Source organism: Salvia splendens, chromosome 8 (genome assembly GCF_004379255.2).
Source record: "Salvia splendens isolate huo1 chromosome 8, SspV2, whole genome shotgun sequence".
NCBI classification, from domain to species: domain Eukaryota; kingdom Viridiplantae; phylum Streptophyta; class Magnoliopsida; order Lamiales; family Lamiaceae; genus Salvia; species Salvia splendens.
The window spans coordinates 14162652-14180304 of NC_056039.1; the positions used below are offsets into that span (position 1 = coordinate 14162652).

General features: G+C 35.5%; 4 protein-coding genes across 5 annotated transcripts; 3 read left to right on the forward strand and 1 right to left on the reverse strand.

The window, feature by feature from the left end:
- The first annotated feature begins 365 nt into the window (after positions 1–365).
- Positions 366–4105, forward strand: LOC121743320. Of its 2 annotated transcripts, none has more exons than XM_042136591.1 (6): positions 366–631; positions 2453–2635; positions 2800–2916; positions 3162–3311; positions 3648–3706; positions 3799–4105. In XM_042136591.1, the coding sequence occupies exons 1-6, from the start codon at positions 446–448 to the stop codon at positions 3932–3934; spliced, it is 831 nt and encodes a 276-aa protein (XP_041992525.1). In that variant the 5' UTR covers positions 366–445; the 3' UTR covers positions 3935–4105. The 2 variants fall into 2 exon arrangements, with proteins under 2 accessions (XP_041992525.1, XP_041992526.1); XM_042136592.1 differs by having other exon boundaries at positions 494–631; positions 2425–2635.
- A 593-nt stretch (positions 4106–4698) lies between these two features.
- Positions 4699–6152, reverse strand: LOC121744210 (pelargonidin 3-O-(6-caffeoylglucoside) 5-O-(6-O-malonylglucoside) 4'''-malonyltransferase-like). Its single transcript, XM_042137689.1, has 2 exons — positions 5753–6152; positions 4699–5025 (listed from the first exon to the last, which is right to left on the reverse strand). Exons 1-2 carry the CDS (start codon positions 6150–6152, stop codon positions 5009–5011), a joined length of 417 nt encoding a protein of 138 aa, XP_041993623.1. The 3' UTR covers positions 4699–5008.
- On the forward strand, positions 6108–8648 carry LOC121744209 (pre-mRNA-splicing factor SYF1-like). The gene is made up of 4 exons (XM_042137688.1): positions 6108–6510; positions 7578–7747; positions 7827–8194; positions 8290–8648. The coding sequence occupies exons 1-3, from the start codon at positions 6108–6110 to the stop codon at positions 7953–7955; spliced, it is 702 nt and encodes a 233-aa protein (XP_041993622.1). The 3' UTR covers positions 7956–8194; positions 8290–8648.
- A 2812-nt stretch (positions 8649–11460) lies between these two features.
- On the forward strand, positions 11461–15741 carry LOC121744104 (probable thiol methyltransferase 2). Its single transcript, XM_042137544.1, has 9 exons — positions 11461–11581; positions 12075–12147; positions 12248–12374; positions 13125–13211; positions 14374–14474; positions 14567–14666; positions 14765–14811; positions 14936–15014; positions 15630–15741. The coding sequence occupies exons 1-9, from the start codon at positions 11461–11463 to the stop codon at positions 15681–15683; spliced, it is 789 nt and encodes a 262-aa protein (XP_041993478.1). The 3' UTR covers positions 15684–15741.
- Positions 15742–17653: the final 1912 nt, after the last annotated feature.

Consider the following 17653-nt stretch of genomic DNA (forward strand, 5'->3'; position numbering starts at 1 on the left):
GAAGAAGAAATGTTCACTCTTCAACAAACAAAATGGAGGCGAGGTGGAGAAGAGATGGAGAATCTAGATTTTGGAGAGGAGGCGGAACCGCTAAAGGAGAAAATTAGGATTAGAGTCTTTTTAGGTTTATATATATATATATTAAAATAAAATTTGATTTTTCGATTTTTTTTCTTCAAACCGAACCTAAAACTGAAATTTTCAAAAATTTTAAAATTGAACCGAAAAACCCTAAAAAACCGAACCGAATTTCAAATATTCGATTTAATTCGGTTCGAATATTCCGTTTTCGATTTTTTCCACACCCCTAAACGCAGCAGAAGCAGATTCTCTTCAGTAAATTGTTACTAATTCTTTTCGATTACAAGGAACACAAATCAAATTTGTACACATTTAAGCATAATTTCCGAGGAAAACAGAGAGACGACCAAGAAAAAGAGGAGAAATGGCGGCGCCATCATTGAGACTTCCTCATTTTGATTTTTTCAGACTATCTCACTTTCCCACAGCAATTCCCATTTCAGCTAGTGCTAGTACAAGTACTCTGAGCCATTTCGTTTCTCTCTCACCCCCTTCGCTTGGACATGGAAGATTTGCCGCTTCCTGCTACCGTTCTGTACGGATAAAAAATGTATCTTTTTTGTTCCTCTCTCTCCTTCTTTTGCCTCTTTTCCTTGATCTTTCTCTTGGAAATGCGAGTTGTTTTTTGGTTAATCTTTGCATAAGGGGGTTTTGCGAAATGGGCCTTGCAAATTATTGTTTTTAAAGGGATAAAGATTTCAGCTTTGGTTTAATTTGGTGGAGTATCTGTTGTTTCTCTTTGTTTGATGTTTCTTGGTTCTTTTTTTAGGTTTCCCATTTACTTATGAGTGAATTAGTGATTTGATTTTTGGTAGTGCTGATCTGGACTCTGGATTTGTTCAAGGAAAAATAGGTTTAATGTTTGAACTTTCACAGATCGTTTGTTGAATAGCTGAGTTTTAAGATGATTTTGGAGGCATAGATTATTGTTTTTTGTTATGCACATTGTAGCCATTTTTGTTTTTCCACTGTTGGATTGTTATCAATTTATTTTTGTTGTTAAAAGGGTTTTTGATGTATTCAATTTGCAGGCCTTGTTCATAAGTTAAGTAAATGATGATGAATTTTTACCATTTTGTTGGTAATTAGCAGTTACATTGTTTAGAAAAGCAACAAGATCAGATCTTGGTAAGATAATCTGTGGAATGCAACTAGTTTGGTAATAATGTTGGAAGCTTTCGAAGCCGGATGTTTCTCACTGCTAACTTAACGATTATTCAATCTAATTGGTGCACGTGTTCTTTAGTGCAAGAACTAATTTTTGCAAGACATTTTAATTGTGTTTTGATTAATTTCTTAGTATTTGAGAACTCCAAAAGTGGAGTTTAGTCGTGTAATGTTGATAGTACGTTGCATCTTATGAATGTGCATGAGATAGCTTGAAAAAATGGATGGTGATTTGTTGTTAGTTGGTTGTTTCAGCTGAATTTGTACGTTATTAGGGCTTTCCAAAAATGGGTGATCAAAAGATTTCATTACTATGCCTATCTTGGCGGTCGTTACTTTTGGTGATCTTTCTTTTTGTATACAGAAGAACAATTAACCCTTCTAACATGTGATTCTCAGTGTATGAATATGAACCACATGTCTTCCTGAGTTAGTAACAAATTATGTATGATTAGAACAGTATTTTCTGTAGATGTTACTTGAAATAAGAGCTCTGGACAACAATTTTCATTTTTGATTTTGAGTGAAATGAGTGGTCCAGTTTCTTAAATTATTGAGACCTAATACAACTCCAGAGCCCACTGAGCCATAAATGTCAGGCTACTTGATGTATTAAAAAACTGTTCTACTTCCTTTTAGGTGCTGGACTGCTGGTTATCATTCTACTTCCTGCTAAATGCTCCTGTTGATGATTAATGATTTAACTTATTTGGGTGTATATGTGTGCATATATAGTGTTGGTTGACTGTGATTTTAATGTGGTTAGGTTTGTTAGCTATGGCTAATATTTGTAGTTATCCTGAAAATAAGAAACCTGATACCATCAATGCTAAAGTTGGGGCAGAAAATGAGGAATGAACAGTAATAAATGTATTTCCTTATGAGTATAAGTTGTTAGTCCACGTGTCGACTTGTAAAATGATCATGTCAACCACATTGGCTGAGCTTCTTGGATTCTTCACTGAGGACAAATGATTTAATGATTCCACGATGAAAGATGAAATAAGGAAACTTGTATTTATACAGCGATTGACCAATAACAACCCCGCCAACTCTTACCTTTTTGGAATAGAAAGTCCATTCATGTTGTGGTGTTCTTCTGTTCTAGTGAAATCCACTTGTCTTAGACATATATTTCCACTTATCAGTTGGTTTTCACTAATCATTTACTACCAGGGGCCTGTGTTTCTGTGTGGTGGTATAGTTTCTAATTGGATATGACGGACCACAGCAAAATATAGAGGAATTGGGAGATGACATCCTGATGTTAGGTTCAGATGAGGAAGTCTCGACTCAGATTCCAACTCAAGCCCAGTCTCTTGTTGAAGGGTCTGGAGCTGTTATGGTGTCTGAGTATAGACCTGCCCCTGATGTAGACTACCTACAGGTATGTGCAAATCTATGTCTCAATTATTTAGACATGCCCTTTTTTATGGCTTTGTCAAAACTTGACGTACAACGCTAATTAAGGTCCATTTTGACTGGATTAGAATACTAAACCGAGATTAATGAGCAACATAGAACAATGGATTGTTTTGTTTTTTATTTCAGGAATTACTGGCAATTCAACAACAAGGCCCCAGAGCAATTGGTTTCTTTGGCACACGAAACATCGGGTTTATGCACCAAGAACTTATTGAGATTCTCAGCTATGCACTGGTCATAACTGTATGTACTTGAAACATTTTCAAATATAAATATTACATATATGCATCATTATTTAAAAACTTTCAATAATCTTACAATATAATACTACAACAATGCTCTCTTTTCAAACATGATTTGGACTCTAAATGAAAATCCTCTTTCATACCCTATTACTCGACGAGCTTATTTCAATTGCATATGCTCTGGACTCTTCTCTGCTCTCCTTATGAATTCATACTGTGAATTCTTTATTGTTTTCTTTGCAGAAAAACCATATCTTCACTTCAGGAGCATCGGGGACTAATGCTGCTGTTATTAGAGGAGCTCTCCGAACTGAAAAACCAGAGCAGCTAACTGTGATACTTCAGCAAAGCTTGAAAAAGCAGCCTCCAGAGAGTCAGGAGTTACTTTCTAAAGTAAGATCTGGAGATATGGTTAATGCTAAATTTGGCAGGATTAATAAATTTTTGCTTTATGTTCTTATCCAATATTGTGATTTTGCCTCTCCATGATATCTTCTATAACTATGAAAGAACTATTGTGATTCCTTTTGAGTTATTGGAATTTTGTTATTGAGCATCAATGTTCTCTCCCCTCTATGTTGCTTGGTGTGTTTAGTTGCTGTTTTTTGCCAGACTCTTTTGACATACACTAATATACTTACTAAAATATGCCACTATTTTTAAAAAATATGTAGAAATTAATTCGTAAATCCTGATATTTGTCTTCTTTTATTTGTCTTTGGTTTACAGGTAAAACATGTGATAGAGAAGCCTTATAACAATCATCTTCCGTTGATAGAGGCTAGCAGGTAGCACTTCATTTCATCGATACTGCTAATCGCCCTTTGTTTTAAAGTATCATCCAGTTTTGTGAAAAAAAAAATTGATCTCTCTGTTGCAGGCTGTGTAACATGGACATCATCTCTCAAGTGCAGCAGGTCATCTGTTTTGCCTTTCATGACAGTAGGTTGCTCATGGAGACGTGTCAAGAGGCGAAGAACATGCGGAAGATTGTTACTCTTTTCTATCTGGATTGATCGAGGCCGAATTCATAACTTGGAATCTTGTTTTGGTTGTAGAGTAGAATGCACAAAACAGATGCTTTTTTTGTTCTATCCAGATTTTAGAGGAATTTGAAATATATGTTGGCCAGCCCCTCCAAATATTTGGGTGGAATATGATAGATTTCATCATCTTTTGACTATTAATTTAATTGGGTATATAACTGTGGCCTTAACAATGTAGAGAGGGACATTTTCTATGTTCAGAAATTTCAGATGAAGAATGAGAGCAACAGCATAAAGTTGACTAAAAACCAGAGTTTAGATTGTATTGAGCCTAATATGCCTTGCAAGGTTCAGATGTAAGTATAAGGATAGATGGGTAGCATAAAGTTGAAGATATTGTTATAATGCTTCACCAAGGCCGACTATTTAAAAGGAATCTGCACTTAGTTGGCCACAGAAAAAGTGAAGAATATAGCAAGAATATTGTAAAGGAGCACAGATTGGTAGTCAAACGACAGTAACTCGTTAGGAGTTTCAGTGAAAGAAAGAAAAGAATTTTGAATCTTTGTGGAGCATGATATATGAATGAGCATATGGAAAGAAACATCACCAATCAACAATGTGACTCGGAAACATTTCAGCATTGAAAACTCCACATAATTTAATACGCTAAAGAATTCAATAGACAATACTATGAAACAGTGAAAGCAATATTTACTACCCAATTAATGGAAATAAACCATGTAGCAATGTCATGTACGAGATATTGAGACTCACTTCTTGGTAAGCTTTTGCCTCGGCAGAATCATCCATCAGTTTTTGAACATCATCAAGGCTTATCTCACTTTCCATCGCTTTAACTGCATTATTTCCAGTCTTCAAACTCTCAAAAACTGCCTTTTGCTTGCTTGCTAGTTCGACAGAAAATACATGTAAATTCTAATAGGATGAAGAGAATCTGACCGAAGTAGACTTACTTGCTGCTCTAGCCAACCATCAACTTGCTTTAATAAATCTTCTTCAACCTTCTTTTTTTTCAATGCTAACAATGCCCTGTCTTTCTTCTTTTCCCGAAGTAAATCTTTTGCAGCTTGCTTTTCAGCATCAATGACAGCCTCTAGCTGAAAGTGTCAAAGCCAGAAATGTTAATAGATCTCATATGACACTGATCACCAGTAGATTGTCATGGAAAAAATATCATTAAACAATGACAATGACTCTGACTCAACCGTATTTATTACCTAATGACCAGTGCTGATCACTTGTTGATTGAGTTTTAACAACTAAAAAAAATCGAATCAGCATACCTACTACTACGGATGTCAGTGTAGCCCGAACCCGATGGGCTGGCCCGAAAAACTCGCTAAAATTACAGGGTTAGGTTCGAAAAATCTCAACCCGATAATGAATCGGGCCTAACGGGCTAGCCCTATAGGGCTATCGGGTTCTATCGGGCTAGCCCGATGGGCTACCGGGTCAGCCCATCGGGTTATATAAAAACCTAATTAATAATATATACATATATATATGGGGTGCGTTAAAATGATTACTGGTTATAACTTAATAACCTATCATTTTATGGGTCAAAAATATTATTTTTACTAAATATGGGTTATCATATGATCACATATATATACATGCAAAAGTGAATTTTTTTGTTAGGATTTAAAAATTGGATTTGTACTTTTTTGTTAAAACCCTAACTTACCGTAGTATACAAACTCTAACACTCACTTGAGGGAAGGAAAGCGCGGTAGATTCATAAATAGTTGGGATAACAACAGGACGTGGAGGAAAGTGCGGTAGATTCATAAAAAGTTGGGATAGCAACAAGACTGATGCTCTCACCTGAACTGGTGGAGGACCAGGCAGAAACGAACGTGGAGAGTGAACAAGTGTCGAATATCCTGTGCGAGACGCTGACGACAATCACCAATCCACCGCACTTCAGATCTGTGATCTGAACCGAAAGCAGTGGATCCGATTGTCCATCCATTTGGTGAGATCGGCGTGGAAGAAGATAGTTCAGTTGTTCACTTGTCCCGACAATGCTGGCCAGCTCCACATCAGGGGCTTCTGCTTCCACAAACTCTGCACCCTCGTCGCTGCAGCTGATGCAGTGATTGGCCTTTATGTATCTTCCGGAGAGGACGTAGGATTGGGGAAGGATTATGATGACATTGATGAACAAGGGTTTTGGTTCATGGATGAGAATGATGTGGATATGTTGTTGGACGGATATGAACATCTAATTCACAGGAGTTCAGAGTTAGCTAACTGTGTTCAGTTGAGGCAGAACCCTCACAACGTGTTCAAGTGGCATCACAGAGTTAAGCTTTTCCAAGGGAATCCCACGAAACAGATTTTGACATACACGCAAGCTGTGAGGACAGTTGATCCCATCAGGGCTGTGGGGAAACCTCATACTCTGTGGGTTGGGTTTGCCCGACTCATTTTTGATAAGGCTACCCAGCTTGATGTGGATGATCTTGCTAGCATTTGGTGTGAATGGGCCGAGATGGAACTCAGACACAACAATTTCAAGGGCGCACTCCAACTCATCCAACGTGCTACTTACTTGCCATCTGCCGAGGTCCAGAAGAGAGGTACAATGTCAAATTACTAATGTATAGTTTATGACTTCAATTCCAACTGCTCATGTTTCATGATATTGATGTGGCTATAATCATTAAGTTTTGCTAATATGTCTTCTAGATTTCTGTTGGCAATTGAAACTAAAAATGTAACATATAACTGTCCCACATCGGTGTCAAGATAAAACTGAAACTAGTATATAAGTCTCATGGGCCCCTCCTCCTATCACCAATTGGTTTTAGGATGGAACCCATGGATTTCTATCATGGTATCAGAGCGAGTCGCCGACTGTGGGTCAAATTTAACTGACCCAGCAGTATATCTGGGCTAAAATTGAAAAAATGACTGACCCAACAGTATATTTGGGCTTAAAATTTGGGCCAGTGGTCCAACCGATCGGAAAAAAAATTGGGCCAGTTGTCCAATCGATCAGAAAAAAGTCCAACCCTTCCAAATTCTCCTTGAAGGGTTTGAGGGAGGGTGAAACTGAAATTAGTATATAAGTCTCATGGGCCCCTCCTTGAAGGGGTTGAGGGAGGGTGTTGGCAATTGAAACTAAAAATATAACATATAACTGTCCCACATCCTCCTTGAAGGTGTTGAGGGAGGGTGTTGGCAATTGAAACTAAAAATATAACATATAACTGTCCCACATCGGTGTCAAGATAAAACTGAAATTAGTATATAAGTCTCATGGGTCCCTCCTTGAAGGGGTTGAGGGAGGGTGTTGGCAATTGAAACTAAAAATATAACATATAACTGTCCCACATCGGTGAACCCATGGATAAAACTGAAACTAGTATATAAGTCTCATGGGCCCCTCCTGCTATCACCAATTGGTTTTAGGATGAAACCCATGGATTTCTATCAATTTCAAGCAAGGATTAGAATGATTGGCCATTTTGTTTCTATTGATTACTTATCAGCATGTGTTCTTGGCTAGTCTTGATATCTCTTTTTTTGTATCATTCTAGTGAGCACAGGCTTGAAATTATATTCTACTATTATATCATGGATAAATTTCTGTAGTTACAAACTAGGCAGTTTATTAATACTTTACCCTTCTTCTATTCTATAGTGACTGCTCAAGGAGTCGACCGGTACAAATCTCTCAAGCTTTGGACATTTTATGCGGATTTGGAGGAAAGCTTTGGGACCTTGGAGTCAACTTGTGCTGTTTACGTGAGAATTATTGATCTAAGACTAGCTACTCCCCAAATTATCCTAAACTATGCAATGCTTTTACAAGTAAGTAGCAACCCTCTTATATATTCTCCAACTTAATTGCTAGATTAGTCATAACTTACTATCTTGTTTCATTGTCTAGGAACACAGCTACTTTGAAGACTCGTTCAGAGTTTACGAAAGAGGTGTACAAATATTCAAGTACCCCCACGTGAAGGATATTTGGGTGGAATATCTGTCCAAATTCGTTAAGAGATATGGAAATTTATGAGCAGGCTATTAATGGATCAGGGCTCTCCGACAAGGATTTAAAAGCCATGTGTTTGGGATATGCTCGAGTTGAGAAGAAGCTTGGTGAGATTGATCGTGGGCGTGCAGTGTACAAGCATGCATCACAGTTTGCTGATCCGAGATGTGATCATGAGCACTTGTGGAACACGGGAGTGAGGATACATACCTGGAGATGCTCCGGATCAGAACAAGTGTTGGGGCAGGGCTCGGTATAGCCAGGTAAAGATCAATGTCACAGTAGAGGTGGATTTCGTATTGTAGAAACGTTAAGTTTTCCCTAGCTAAACTGTTAATATGCTGTCTTATTTTTACAGAGCCTACCGGAACAACGATGAAATGGATAGGAGGATGACTAGCAATGACATTGACAGCAGTGGTAGAGGAGGATCAGTGCAACATCACCAAGAAGATGAGGAGATACAACAAGGTAATGCAATATTTGGAGGAGGATTGGATTTGGTGCGGAAGAGAGACGAAAGAAGTGATATGCACGGAACGACAGTGCGTTGGAGAGAATCAAACGAATGAGGCGATCCATAGATTCCGACCACATCAACTAAGTTATTCCATTTTTTATCCTAAGAGCTAGCTACCTATATAGTATATCATCTATGTATAGTATCTTACTTTTATTATGGCTGTGTCATGTCTAGTTCAATCCATAATTTTTCATTTTTACGACACACTTAATGGAGTACTTCTACTTTTTTGTCATGATAAAATGAAATTAGTCATTTTTATAAATTACCAATACTATTAAGAAACAAAATTTGGATTTTGATGAACTGATTTTGGATTTTATAGCACAGGCTCGATTCGTAGTAGTTTTGTGTGATTTTTGTACTTGGTTTAAAATTACTCAGATTTCAGTGAATTTTCTTCAAAAAATTAATAATTTAAGAATGAAATTAGATTTCTTCAAAATATTTTCAAAAATTGAAACTTCGTTTTCATGTATTTCGAGATAGAAATCAGTTACAAATTTATTACTTTGATTTTATAAATTTTTCAGAGATATGACCTGAAATCTAGTTGTATAAAATTAAACTTATGTGTATAATTTATTTCCCAACAAAAATTATATAAATACAAAAAGTAAATTATTACTTATCTACTGTTTTACTAATAATTTATAAAAAGTTTGAGTTTGACTAATAATTTGAATTTAATATATGATTTTAAGAATGTAGCTATTGAGCATCACTCTTAATGCAACCAAAAATAAGCGTAAACATTGTTTTGTGAAAAACAGTCATTATGGCCATCTCTTTTTTTTTTTAACATTAGTATATCAATTAGTAATTATACAAATTTTAACATGCACAATTTAAACTATCAAGATTAACATGATCTTCTGAGAACATAAAAAATTCAACATTTACAGTCCAATTATAAAAAAACAAAACAAATGATACGATACCTTGTTCTTCCAACCTAATGTATCCAAATCCTCAAAAAAAAGCGTCAGCCAAAAGCGCTATAGAACAATATTCAATAACTTCAATTTCCCTTTGCTATTTTTCGGAGAACTTATAGTAACAGACACCTCTATCAACCATGTTTCACAACTGTCCAAAGCATCTAAATTAAGATCACCATAAAAGAACGAAACAAACCACCATGTATATTATTAGAAAGTTTTATGTCTTTTTTTTTACTACTAATAAATTTGAATTTTTTCTTTATTTTAATTTAGCGCAAATAAAAAAAATACGTGCTTTTATTATTTTAAAACGGAATTGATTTTAGAATATCATTAAAACTAATTATCTGCTTCATTTTTCAAAATTTTAGTATAGCACTAGAGAAGGTACGACGCTAAGGCCACCCGCAACGCGTCACGCGGGTGGCCCGAAACCCGTCACGCAGGGACGGGCCGGCGGCGTGACGCGTTGCGGCGCCCCGTCTCGTCCCCAGCCCGTCACCATCTCGTCCCGCGTCCCGTTCCGCCGTGACTCGGAACGAGACGTCTCGCCATGCGCCGAGGCGATGTGGCGCGCTCCGGGGCGATGCGTGACGCCCACTCGCTGGCCCGCGAGTGGATTTTGTCACGCTGACGCAATAATTCATTTTTTTAAAAAAATGAATTTTTAAAAGAATATTTTTTATTTGTAAAAATTGATTTTTATATTTAAAAACAATTTTTACAAATAAATGAATACAAGAAATTCATAATAGCCCATATATATTTGATGGGCTTGCAAATTTATGAAACCATTCTTGGTTGTTTCTCTTTTATAGAGACATCGTTGAATGTTTTATGTTCCACTTTCAATGTGGGACAAACTCATTCTTGGTTGTTTTTGAGACATCCTTGAATGTTTTATGTTGCACTTTCGATGTCGGACAAACTCATTCTTGGTTGTTTCTCTTTTATAGAGACATCCTTAAATGTTTTATGTTCCACTTTCAATGTGGGACAAACTCATTCACTACTAGAAAAATTGCTTCTCACTACACTTTTTTTATCACACTTTATAAAAAGTGTCAGCATAGATGTACTATCTACACACTAGCTTTTCACTGCACTTTATAATATATTGTTACTGCACTTCAACATAAAAAGTGACATCATAGATGTACTATCTACACACTACCTCTTACTACAGGTACCCAGTGCTGCACTTGCATAAGTGCCATTATAGATGAAGTGTCAGCACAGTAATTTTCTAGTGACAATTTTAAGTGTCATTACAAGCCAATTTTCTAGTAGTGATTCTTGGTTATTTCTCTTTTATAGAGAGATCCTTGAATGTTATATATTCCACTTTCGATGTGGGACAAACTCATTCTTGGTTATGTTTCACTTTCAATGTGGGACAAAATCATTCTTGGTTTTATCTCTTTTATAGAGACATCCTTGAATGTTTTATGTTTCACTTTCGATGTGGGACAAAATCATTCTTGGTTGTTTCTCTTTTATAGAAACATCCTTGAATGTTTTATGTTTCACTTTCGATATGGGACAAAATCATTCTTGGTTGTTTCTCTTTTATAGAGACATCCTTGAATGTTTTATGTTTCACTTTCGATGTAGGATAAAATCATTCTTGGTTTAGGATGTCTCTATAAATGTATTTTAAATTATGTCATTTTTATTTTTTTAGAATTTTAATTATGTCTTTTTCTATTTTTTTGAATTTTAAGTTGTAATGTTATTTTAATTTTAATGAAGTGTGTTTTTTAATTGAATTTGTTGAAAAAAAATAAAAAAATAAAATTGATGAATAGTAATTTAAGGAACGGTTAAAAGACGGATGGTTGCAGATTCCGTCCCTTAGTTAAGGAATGAAGTAAAAAAGTACAGTGGGGTCTGCAAATAGTGTTTTAAGGGATGGTATTGTAATAGCGATGCCTAATTCTCAAATCGTCCCGCCCCAAAAAGAAATTTATCATGTTTTGTTTTCACAAATTTTAATGGTACAAGTGCTCAATATATTAATTTCGTAATCACAAACCTCAGAATCAAACATTCCAAAACCCCAATGCGATTTTCCCTCCTTCCGAAGCTATACAATTCACCTGCTCGTCGACTTTTCCCACCTTTTCATCGCCGAATACTCTTCAACTATATGTCTACTGGTTTACCGCAACTAGGGTTGGCAAATCGTGCGTGTCGCGATAACAACAAACACGAACACGACTTGTTAAGAAAATCCCAAACACGAACACGAATACAACCCGCTACTCTCAGACACGAACACGACACGAACCCATTAACGACACGAACCACTTCGGGTCAACACTACACGATAACAACACATATTGAAAAGTGATTAAATATTTAAATGATTTAAATGAGATATGACCATATGAGACTCAATTTAATAAATATTAAAAAATGAAAAAAATAAGAATTAATAATATTAAAATATTATTTATTAACGGATAACACGAACCCGACACGAACACGACACGAACACGTATTGTTAACGGATAACACGAACCCGACACGAACGCGACCAAAATTTTCATGTCCTTAATGGGTCGACCCGATAAGGACACGAACCCAATAAGCTCTGACCCAAACCCATTAATTTCGTGTCGGTTCGTGTCGTGTTATCGTGTCGTGTCAAAAATTGCCAGCCCTAACCGCAACCAAAGCCCCCTACCACTGCTGCTGAAAAAGTCCAGAAATTTCAGCAAGTTTTTCACTCCACCCACACCGGTACGTAAATTTCTAACCAAATCGTTAAGAAATTTGAGTCTGTGTTCTTTTTTTCCTTGATCGTTGAGAAAAATCGGATTATTTCAATGTGAATTTTCTGATAGTTGGGACAAATGCTGGGACGAAGGTCTGACGCCTTGGGATTTGGGGAGCCCTACCCCAGTTCTTGTGCACCTTCACAACACTGGATCACTTCCAAAGGGTAGAGCTCTTGTTCCTGGCTGCGGTAGTGTATGTCTCTCTCTCTCTGTCTCTCTCAAATCTCGATTACTTCAAGAGAATTTGGATGTTTATGTTTATTTTTAAGCAATTCGCTTAATTCATGAGAAGAGGGGTGGCACAAAATTTGGTGTTGTGGATTGTTTAATGTATAATTTGTTTTGTGTTGTACTCTGTTAACAGTAATACTAATGTTTTAAAGGAAAATAAACCAAGCCATTTAAACAAGATATGAAGCGAGTATAGAGAGTTTCCTTTAGGAGATTGTGATGGATTGAAAGATCTTATTACAAAGACAAAGACAAATATATAGACCCAAAGATCTCGGATCACACATTTCTTAACCCTTAAAGCATCTAAATCTAAACTATTCAATCAGAGAGCAAACATCACAACCGAATATGGATTATTTCTGCTTTGCTCCAGCTCGTGCTGCCAGACTCACAGCTGGAGCTGCTTCCACCACATCATTCTTGAGCGAAGATTGTCTGTTCTCGGTTTTCAATGGACCAGCTGCATGATCATGTACACGTCGGCTGACTCGGCTCTCTTGATCAGTCTCCATGCATGCAGCTTGATGATCCACTCGGCTAGGTTTACTAACAATGTCATTATGCTGCAGTAGTCATTATATGTCGGTTTTTAACCGCTCTGTCAATGGTTTGGTTGGGATGTATTTAGTTTGTGATTTCATCTTTCTGCTCTCTTTTTACTGTTTCTCTCTCTAGTTTGGTTATCAATTAGAAACTTCTATTTATGCAGGGTTATGATGTAGTGGCAGTGGCGTGTGCCGAGCGTCATGTTGTAGGTCTGGATATGTCAGACATTGCCATTAAGAAAGCAATAGAAGTAAGACTTGCTTTTATGATTTTTCATCAGTAGACGTTTATAAAATTTTGCAACTTGCCTTATGGATTTTAATGAAATTTGGGATTGATGGTAGTCTAGAAAAAAGACTTCGGATTGTCACTATTTTGATCTATAGTAGTATATGAATGACATTTGAAGTAATTTTGTGTTATTTTTCTATGTTATATGCTTAAATTAGTCTTTGTATCAAATGAACAACTGGTTTTGTTTGTGTCAAGTAATATGTACCTGTATATTTTCTGAGCTGACTTAATGAGAAGATTACAATATATACTCCCTCCGTCCTCAAAAAATAGACAAATTTGTAAATGACACGAGTTTTAATGTGCAATTGGCAGTGTTATCAATCTCGTATGGCGGCTTATGGCGGTTCGCCTAAAAACCGCCACAGGGATATGGTGTATTAGTATGGCGGATATGACGGTCAATAATTAAATAAATAAAATAATACTTATTATTTATACATAATTCAAAAATTTGAAAATAACAAAAATATAACATCTAAAACTCTTAAAACAATTAATAAAGCATAAAATACAGCTCTAACATCCATGTTTCTTGCATAATGCTCCATTCCTAAATGCAGTACACGCAATGTTGTCAAATGGCGGATATGACGGTGCTATGGCAGCGCCATGTTGCTATGACATTTCCACCATAGAATGCCATGCCATAGGATTATTAGTAAAATAAGAGAGAGATGATAAAAAAATAAGAAAGAGAGGGAGGGGGAAAAGCTAGTGGAAGGAGGGTTAATAGACTGTAGGGTCCACATTATAAATGAAGTATATGATTATTATTTGTTGAAAACTTTCCATATTTAGACTTGGTCTAATTTTGGAGGACGGTCTAAAATGGGAAAGCTAGTCTATTTTTTGAGGACGAAGGGAGTATTATACAAGATGATGTTTCGGTGTGTAATCCACATTAGGATTATGTTTCTTTCTTCAAAACTCCATTTTTTTCGTTAGTAACCTCATGGATTGCAGTGACACGTGGTATAACTCTTGAACTTAAGTAAGCATTATATTCTGTCTGATTTCTTTTTTTCATCTTTCAGCTGAAACATTAGTATCATAATCTGTAGTTTTCGTTTACAATGTTGTTAAATCCTCACTATGATCGTTGCATTGCATTGTAGTTGACATCTAGCTCACCAAACGCAGAGCACTGTACATTCTTAAAGACAGACTTCTTTACTTGGTCTCCAGATCAGCTGTTTGATCTCATTTTTTATTACACGTAAGTTTCCTCTGTCGTTCATTCACGATATAAGTATGTTGTAGTTTCATCAATGTTCATTAGTTTACGACATTATTACATTGTCTCTACAGGTTTTTCTGTGCCATCGAACCCGAGCTTAGATCATTGTGGGCTAAGAAAATGTCTAATCTTCTGAAACCGGATGGGGATCTCATAACACTAATTTATCCAGTTGGTCAGGAATTTTACAGTCCTTCAATATATTTCATATATTTTGTACTTCCGTAATCTGATCATTTATGCATTTTGCATATTCTCGACGTTGTCAGATAGATGACCATGAGGGCGGCCCTCCATTTAAAGTATCAGTTGCCGAGTAATTCCACTTTGACTCACTTCCAGCATTTTATATGTTGAATTTTGAATACCTATCTTTCTCTTTACAGTATGGCTCCATACAAGTCTTGGTATACTTTTGAAAAATTCTTCTATCTATGCAGTTATGAAGAGGCATTGCATCCTGTTGGTTTCGAAGCAACACAGATTTCAGAGAATGAGCTGGCCATTGCTCCTCGAAAGGTAAAAATAATGGTGTGAAAACTGTCGTCCTTCACATGTTGCTTTGAGGGTGTTTGGTCGAGCTAGTAAGCTCCTTCAAACAGCTTATAAATGGTTTAGAGCTTATAATCTCTTGAGAAATGTTTGGCCGACATAAGTTCCTAAATAACTTACAAGCTGTGAAAATAAGATCCGATGGCTTATAAGCTCATTTCTCTTCCTAACACGCTATTCTCGCTTGAACTCATAATAAGCTCAATTAAATTTGACAACTTATAAGCTCTTGACACATTATATTGTATAAACTCTTCAAACATTTAATGAGCTTTTGGAGCTTATAAGCTGTATAAAATAAGCTTAGCCAAACACCTGGTCGTGTTTCCAAACATGCATAGGAAATGGAGAATAATGTTATGTAGATGTATACAAATCATCAGCTCTTAAAGTAGACAACTCGAGCATACTTTTAGTTATAGATTTGTTCAGAATTAGGACAATGTGACAGAAACTCAAGTATAACGAGTCTTATGATGAGGGCAGCACGAAGATATAATAAGTTAATAACCATATTTCTGGCTTAACGGATGCTCAATTTGCTACTGGAATTCTGAAACATCGTTCTTGAATCATTGACAGGGACGAGAGAAGCTAGGGAGATGGAGAAGATCTCTACACCGTGCCTCGCTTTGATCATGCACTGCAGATAAACGCCATTTTTTCACGATAAAGATCCATATAGTGTACTACATCGCCTCTCTATCTTGTTTCGGTTGTTTCTGTTATAAAAATGGTAATCCTTTGATGAAACATATTCTAAGAAGGCTATTTCCATATTATTGTAACAATCAAGGTCAAATATTTGGGTGTTGTATGCTTGAGAGTCGTAATTAATTTGTTTGCAGCAAGGTCAGAAGCTCCCATCGCTTTTTATATTCTCATCTCTAAATTAGAAATTTGAAGTCTATAATGCGTATGATTTCCCAGAAATGGTGATTTCTTCCATTATTCTGGTAAGTCACATTCATGTTGAAAGTTTTGGGAAAATTTTTGATCATACATTCTAACTGGACTTGCCTAGAATTTTTTAACATACTTGAGGACGGATTAAGGGGTGACCGTCTGGAGTATTCTCATTCTTAGTGAACAGATGTCGATGTTGCATCTCCTGTAAGTGAAAAAACAAGACGGTACGGGAAGAAAGGTCAGGCTTCGCAGCAACACGATGGTTCTGATGATGACTTCAAGTCGCCTAGACGACATCCGTGCTTCATTCCTCAAGTGAATGTATGCTCCACGATCATGATGATGAGTTCATGCTACCTAGCGCAATTTTAAAAATGCATACATAAAATTCGTTAAAGCTATTAAGGATGCTAATTTGGAGAAAATATTTCATGGTCTTGACCACCAAGTTGGCAATATGATTTGGTGTGACCAATTAATAGTTTTTTTACAAGTGTAATTAATAACCTTGTATAATATGGAAGCTAAATACACCTAATATATGGAGCATTTCCTTAATTTATTGGCCTTTATTTCTTTTATTGAAATTTTTGGTGTACATAAATTATACTACGTATTTTCTTATTTTTAATTTTATATAGTATACTATTGAACTATTAAATATTAGAATTAATTTATAAATATGCTAAAAAAGTTTAATTATATATAATATTGAAACTAAATGCATCTAAAATACTTTTGCTTTATGCTTTTATTTCTTTAATTAATATTTTGATGCATATTAAATTTATTTTCCAGTAAAAATTAAATTAAATTTATCCCCTACCTTTAATATTTTTCATTAACTTTTTAGTATATGTTATTAAAAATTAAGATTAACTAATCAATATACTAAAAAAGTTTGAATTATCATATTTTATCACTACTTCTATAGATTTTTTATAAAATAAAAAATAAAGAATAATTTTAGTGTTTTAATTTATTATGACTACAATTTAGTTTTCTTGGAATATTAATTAATTAATATTCATAAAAAAATATGTTTTCTTCCATCTTTAACATTTTACTGTACATGTTATTGAAATTTTTGATGCATATAAATTTGTTCCGTTGTAACAAATGGAAGTGTTCTTACACTATTAATATTTTATTTTCTTGCTTAATTTTTTTAAATTTTTTTACATGTTTTTAAATATATTAATAGTTGTAAATAATTAATTAATATTATAATAAAGTTCAAATGATTAATTTCGATTTTAATAGTATAATGTAAAAAGCAATTAAGATAAAAATAAAACTTATATGCATAAAAAGTTTCAAATAAAAGAAATAAAGGCCAATAAATTGATGAAATCTTCCATATATTAGGTGTATTTAGTTTCCATAATATAAATGGTTACTAACAACACTTGTCAAAAAACTATTAGTTGGTCACACCAAATCATATTGCCAACTTGGTGTGTCAAGACCATGGAATATTTTCTCGCTAATTTGTGTGTCTAACTATACTACCAACGCTTCATAAAGTGTCTTTATTGTTGGTGTCCCAATTAAAATTAGGAAGCACAAATGGAAACATCTTTAAAAAGCAAAAAATTATGATAGTTTGCCCTTAGAGCATCCACAATAGCGCCTAGCGCACCGCCTAGCCGAGCGCTGGCGCTAGGCGGTGCGCTAGGAGGTCTATTGCAGCCGCC

Coding starts and splice junctions, on each gene's coding strand:
- LOC121744209 (XM_042137688.1), top strand. CDS start 6,108: ATGGATGAGAATGATGTGGATATGTTGTTGGACGGATATGAACATCTA. Junction 6,511..7,577: donor TGCCGAGGTCCAGAAGAGAG/GTACAATGTCAA, acceptor TCTATTCTATAG/TGACTGCTCAAGGAGTCGAC. Junction 7,748..7,826: donor ACTATGCAATGCTTTTACAA/GTAAGTAGCAAC, acceptor TTCATTGTCTAG/GAACACAGCTACTTTGAAGA.
- LOC121744210 (XM_042137689.1), bottom strand. CDS start 6,152: ATGTTCATATCCGTCCAACAACATATCCACATCATTCTCATCCATGAA.
- LOC121744104 (XM_042137544.1), top strand. CDS start 11,461: ATGCGATTTTCCCTCCTTCCGAAGCTATACAATTCACCTGCTCGTCGA. Junction 14,667..14,764: donor TCATAACACTAATTTATCCA/GTTGGTCAGGAA, acceptor CGACGTTGTCAG/ATAGATGACCATGAGGGCGG. Junction 15,015..15,629: donor TGGCCATTGCTCCTCGAAAG/GTAAAAATAATG, acceptor AATCATTGACAG/GGACGAGAGAAGCTAGGGAG.
- LOC121743320 (XM_042136591.1), top strand. CDS start 446: ATGGCGGCGCCATCATTGAGACTTCCTCATTTTGATTTTTTCAGACTA. Junction 632..2,452: donor GTTCTGTACGGATAAAAAAT/GTATCTTTTTTG, acceptor GTGGTGGTATAG/TTTCTAATTGGATATGACGG. Junction 3,312..3,647: donor GTCAGGAGTTACTTTCTAAA/GTAAGATCTGGA, acceptor TTTGGTTTACAG/GTAAAACATGTGATAGAGAA.